The sequence below is a fragment of the Microtus ochrogaster genome, chromosome 5, assembly GCF_000317375.1.
Source record: "Microtus ochrogaster isolate Prairie Vole_2 chromosome 5, MicOch1.0, whole genome shotgun sequence".
In the NCBI taxonomy this organism is placed as follows: domain Eukaryota; kingdom Metazoa; phylum Chordata; class Mammalia; order Rodentia; family Cricetidae; genus Microtus; species Microtus ochrogaster.
In genome coordinates this window covers 14354659-14360608 of record NC_022012.1, presented here as the reverse complement: position 1 = coordinate 14360608, position 5950 = coordinate 14354659, and the positions used below count along the sequence as shown (strand labels likewise).

The 5950-nt window shown below is 37.9% G+C and overlaps 1 protein-coding gene across 1 annotated transcript; it reads left to right on the top strand.

The window, feature by feature from the left end:
- The first annotated feature begins 4049 nt into the window (after positions 1 to 4049).
- Positions 4050 to 5021, top strand: LOC101987838 (olfactory receptor 18). The gene has a single exon (XM_026779336.1). It carries the CDS (start codon positions 4134 to 4136, stop codon positions 5019 to 5021), a length of 888 nt encoding a protein of 295 aa, XP_026635137.1. The 5' UTR covers positions 4050 to 4133.
- The last annotated feature ends 929 nt before the right edge of the window (positions 5022 to 5950 follow it).

The following is a 5950-nucleotide window of genomic DNA, read 5'->3' as shown; positions in this document are numbered from 1 at the left end:
ATTTTGTTTTGTGTTGGCCATCTACTGCTGAGCATGGGCTCTACCCTTAAGTGTGGTTAATATACCCAGTGAGACTACACTGTAGAAAACTAATATTTTTTAAATATTAAATGACTTTTATTTATGCATTTATTGAGATATCTCTTCTGAATTTTTATTAAAAGTTTAATATAATGCTCCCATTAATTTTGAGAATTTCATACATGCATGTAATATATTTTGATCATATCCATTTGTGTTAGTTTGAATGAAAATGGCCACCATTAGGCTCATAGAGAGTGGCACTATTGGGAAGTGGGGCCTTGTTGGAGTGTGTCACCAGGGGTGGGCTTTGAGGCTTTGAAACTCAACCTAGGCCCAGTGGCTCACTCTTCTTTCCTGCTGCCCGAGGATCTAGATGTAGAACTCTTAGCTACTTTTCCAACACCATGTTTGCCTGCATGCCAGCATGCTTCCCATCATGATGACACTGGAATTAACCACTGAACTGTAAGCCAGCGCACAGTTGAATGTTTTCTATTATTAAGAGTTGCCACGGTCATAGTGTCTCTTCACAGCAATAGAAACTCTAAGTTAACCTCTGTTGCTGCTTCTTCTAATTCCTTTCAGATCTAACACTACCTCTCTACAATCCTACCTTAACTTGATATCCTTGTTTTATATCTTTTCTTGTTAATAACCCAACATGTCCAATGTATGGGTATTGGGTCATTTACTAGAGTATGATTAAACAACCAGGGCCCATACTTGTCTTATTTAGTGTTTCTATTACTGGAGAAAAGACAATAGCCAAAAGAAACTTGGGGAGGGAAGTGTTTATTCTACTTTATAGCTTATAGGCCATCACTGAGGAAAGTCAGGGAAGGAGTTTGGACCTGGGAACTGAAGCAAGCAAGATGCTATGGAGGGATGTTGCTTACTAGTTTACTTCTCACAGTTTACTCACACTACTTCCTTATGAAACACTGGACCACCATCCTAGGGGTAACACTACCCCCACTGTGGACTGGGCTCTCCCATATCAATTATTAATCAAGAAAAACTCATATAGACTTGCCAGGTATTTTCTCAATTGATGTTCCCTTCTCCCAAATGACTTGAATTCATGCTAAGTTGACATAAAATCTAGTTAATAGAATACCCTTGAAGAAGCCTTGTCCAGTCTCAGTATGAGGTCTTTCCCTGGTCTTATTGAATCCTGTTCTGTCTTGTTTGGCTGTCATCTTTTAGAGGCCTGATCTTTTCTTGAAAGGAAACATACAGAGAGTGAACCTGGGAGAGAGGGAAGGTGTGGTAGAGCTAGGCAGAGTGGAGGGAATGAAAACTGTGGCTGGGATGTATTGCATGAGAGAAGAGCCTGTTTTCAATAAAAAGAGAGAAAACTGACTTTCTCTCTTCCAGAAGCAAGCGACTATCAATAACTTCTTAGCTTGGATTAAGGAGGAAGTCCTTGAGTCCCTGTTTCTTCTATGTTGAAATTTCAACTCTCTTGATTTTATACAGACAGCTGCAGTTGTTATGAGTTCATGAGTGCAGTGGTTCTGCCGTGTTCAGAAGACACTGTTTTAGTTTGGTTCTCACCTATCCCTGGCTATTACAATCTTTTTGCTCCCTCTTCTGTAATGGTCCCTGACCCTTGGGGAAGTGATGTGATGCAGATGTCTCATTTGTGGCTGAGAACACTGCAGAAACTTATTCTCTGCATTTCAATCACGTGTGAATTTTTGTCTTAACCACCATCCTCTCCACAAAAAGTTCTTTGATAAAGGTCTGAGAGCTTCACTAATCTATGGGCATTGAGATACAAATTTAGAGGATAATTTGTTACCATGCCCATTTTACAAAATACTGCTAATAGGTTCACTTTTGGGGTCTGTGAGCTCTGCAACAATGGGGTTGTGGCCAGATTTCTAGTACAAGACATATGTTTTTTTTCCTTGTGAAGAAGACCTTAAATCCAAGCAGAAACTCACTGATTTACTTCCACAACATTTGCCCCACAGCATTATTGTAGCTTATAGGATTCACAGCTGAGTAAGACTGTTGATGACATTCCCCTCCCACAGCAGCCTGCATAACTCCATCCTGGATTATACAAGATAGCCAGTAGGGAGAAATCTTCTTGGCCAGTGCCACCCTGATTTCCCCATGTCTTGAGACCAAATTGCATGGTATCTTCAGCAACAAGATGGCCACGCATTTAGTGAATGTTTTTCCATTAGGGATCAGAGTCAAGACACAAAAATGATAAAAATCTATGGAGATAGCTGATATATAAAATATTTTCTGATTATGAATTTTGACTTTAAGTTAAAATCTATATAATATAGTTAAACAATTATACCGTTTAGCATTCTATGTTCAGGAAATTCTTTTTAAAATTAATTCTTGTTTGCTTATAGATGTGCTGAAGTAGATAATGTACATGGAAACACCTACAGAAAAAATAATATAAACATTATCTCAGTGCTGATAGTTATCACTTTTATTTTCATATTTATAATAATATCAGACAAATTATATGAGTTGAGAGAATGAACTTTTTCATAAAGCTTGGATTGGTGTAAATTTGAACAAAGGTAGATGAATAGAATTTGTTATATGGAAAAAAATTGTGGCATCTAACTTTCTTTGTGACATCCAGGCTCATTCCTATTATATTCCACTCTTGGACTCTAAATGAACAATGTGTCAATGTTTGTATTGAAGGTTCCCATATCCTAAATATTTAATATTGTTTTAATATTAAAACTATAAACACACCATATTCAATAAAGACCATGGACTGAGTCAGGACCCATTTTAGTTCTTGTTAAAGAATATCAGATGCTTTGCAAATATTACTTTTATTTCACAGTTAGAGAATGAAGTCTTATGGGCAATGTGGCTTTTGCTATCTTATTGGTCCTGCTTAACTTCAACGCAACTTCATGAAACTTTCATCTTTCATACCTTGATGAATTTGACATTATTTTGATAATGTCTGACTAAAACTTTAATTTTGCCTTAAAATTAGTGTTTTAAAAATTTGAAACTGTTTGGCAGTGTTATACATTTGTTCAACGAGTTTATTTTACTCCCCTCTCATCTTCTTCTTCTTGCCTCTCTCCCACTAGATACTGTCTTCTCAGTTCCATCTGGGAAATTCTTGCACACATGTGCATAAAACAGGGCTGCCTCTTCCTTTTTTTGTTTTGAGACAGGCTGTCACTATTGCCTTGGATGTCCTAAAACTCACTATGTAGACCAACTGACCTCAAACTCATACAGCTCTACATGCTTCTGCCTCCCAGTTGCTGGAATTAAAGTCCTGTAACCCTAAACTCAACTTTAATCACTTTCAATATAGATAATATGACTTTCATCAGGAAAGGATATTTCTTATTGCATATCTTATCTTATGATGTGGGAATGATTTCTTATTAATAAAGAAACTGCCTAGGCCCATTTCATAGGCCAACCCTTAGGTAGGCGGAGAAAACAGAACAGGAGGCTGGGAGAAAGAAGTTGAGTCAGGGAGTCGCCATGGTTCCCGCACTCCAGGCAGATGCAGGTTAAGATCATTCCTGGTAAGCCGGCTCGTGGGCTACATAGAATAATAGAAATGGGTTAGATTAATATGTAAGAGCTAGCCAATAAGAGGCTGGAACTATTGGGGCCAGGCAGTGTTTAAAAGAATACAGTTTCCATGTAATTATTTCGGGTATTAAGCTAGCCATGTGGGCAGCCGGGTGCTGGGGACGCAGCCCCGCTGCTCTTATTTCAACAATCTTAAAAGAATTATTTCCTGTGGTTACAGTTTTGTAGGTAAGGATTTTGCTATTCAAACATACTTCATTTGGGTTTCTCTAATATACATATATATTATCAAATATATATATATATCAAATAGCAAAATTATCAGTGATGAAATTTTCTAATATTAAATATATAGAAACTGAGAAATACTGAGAGCTGTTTATGACCCTGAAATTGTGTGGAATTTATCAGTATACTGTTTCCATTGAAAATTTAGAGGCGTTGTGGAATGCTGGTTTTATTATTCATTTTCTCCAATTCTCTCATTTGTTTTCAAAAGGTGTCCAAATAATATTGAAGAGAAAAATTTAACACATATCTCAGAATTCCATCTCATGGGACTCTCAGATGATCCGCAGCTGCAGCCTATTCTCTTCGGACTGTTCCTGTTCATGTATTTGGTCACAATGCTCGGAAACCTACTCATCATCCTGACAGTCAGCTCTGATTCACACCTCCACAGTCCGATGTATTTCTTCCTCTCCAACTTATCCTTGGCTGACATCAGTTTCACCTCTACCACACTACCAAAGATGATAGTGGATATCCAGACTCACAGTAGAGCCATCTCCTATTCAGGATGCCTGACTCAGATGTCCTTTTTTATGCTTTTTGGATGTTTGGATAGTCTTCTTCTAACTGTGATGGCTTACGATAGGTTTGTGGCTATCTGCCACCCTTTGCACTACCAACTTATCATGGACCCTTGTCGTTGTGGCTTGTTGGTTTTTGCATCTGTTCTCATCAGCTTTTTGGTCTCTCAGCTACATAATTCAATAGTATTACAACTTACCTACTTCAAGAGTGTGGACATTTCTCATTTCTTCTGTGATCCTTCTCAGATTCTCAGCCTTGCATGTTCTGATACTTTTACCAATAACATAGTCATGTATTTTGTTGGTGCCATCTCTGGTTTTCTTCCTATCTCTGGGATTTTCTTCTCTTACTATAGAATTTTTTCCTCTGTTCTTAAAATGCCATCTTCTAGTAGGAAGTATAAAGCCTTCTCTACCTGTGGTTCTCATCTGTCAGTTGTTTGCTTATTTTATGGGACTGGCCTTGGGGTATACCTCAGTTCAGCTGTCTCATCGTCTCCCAGGAAGGGTGCAGTGGCATCAGTACTATACACCGTCGTGACCCCCATGCTCAACCCTTTTATCTACAGCTTAAGAAACAGGGACATCAAGAGGGCCATGTGGCAACTCCTCAGAAAAACAGTCTAATCTCAGGACCTGTAGCATTCATTCTGGATCCTTTGTAAATCTGATTCACAAAATTTCTAATTCTTACAATACCCATGGAATCTTCATCTGTTTCATATTGCTTTAATAACCACATAATTGAAATCAGCTCTCTTTCATATATATTCAGAAAGGAGAAAGTCAGTAATTTTTTTCACCCTTTCATACTATATGAAAATGTTCTAACAAGCTCCTGTCATACTTAGTGGTTAGAGGTATTGAGCACTAGGAAATATATGCTTATTAAAAGCTGGGTGAAATATGTGTAATATACATTTTTTCTTATAGAAACAAGAATGGTACTTTCTACCCTTCTGTATGTGTCTCTTCAGAAATACTCTACACGTGTTTGTTTTTCTTTCTTTTGTGTGTGATCCCTGGAATGTTGACTGTGTTACAGTGGATTACTTGACTTCCAGACATATATAGGCAGTGCTATTGGTCTCAGGGTATTAAAAAAGAGAACAAAACATTGGGATAGAGTGGGGGTTGATCTAGGAGGAGTTGAATGGGACATACGGGGTTCATGTGATTAAAATATACTATATGCAGTTATGAAACTACCCCTGGACCCAGCAATACCACTCTTGGGAATATGCCCAAGAGATGCCCAATCATATGACAAAAGCATTTGTTCAACTATGTTCATAGCAGTACTATTTGTAATAGCCAGATCCTGGAAACCACCTAGATGTCCTTCAATGGAAGAATAGATGAAGAAAGTGTGGAATATATACACAGTAGAGTACTATGCTGCAGTAAAAAACAATGACTTCTCGAATTTTGCATGCAAATGGATGGAAATAGAAAACACTATCCTGAGTGAGGTATCCCAGACCCAAAAAGATGAACATGGAATGTACTCACTCATAATTGGCTTCTAGCCATAAATAAGGGTCACGGAGACTACA

Bases quoted from the DNA above. Each gene is read 5' to 3' on its own strand.
- LOC101987838 (XM_026779336.1), top strand. From the start codon at position 4,134: ATGGGACTCTCAGATGATCCGCAGCTGCAGCCTATTCTCTTCGGACTG.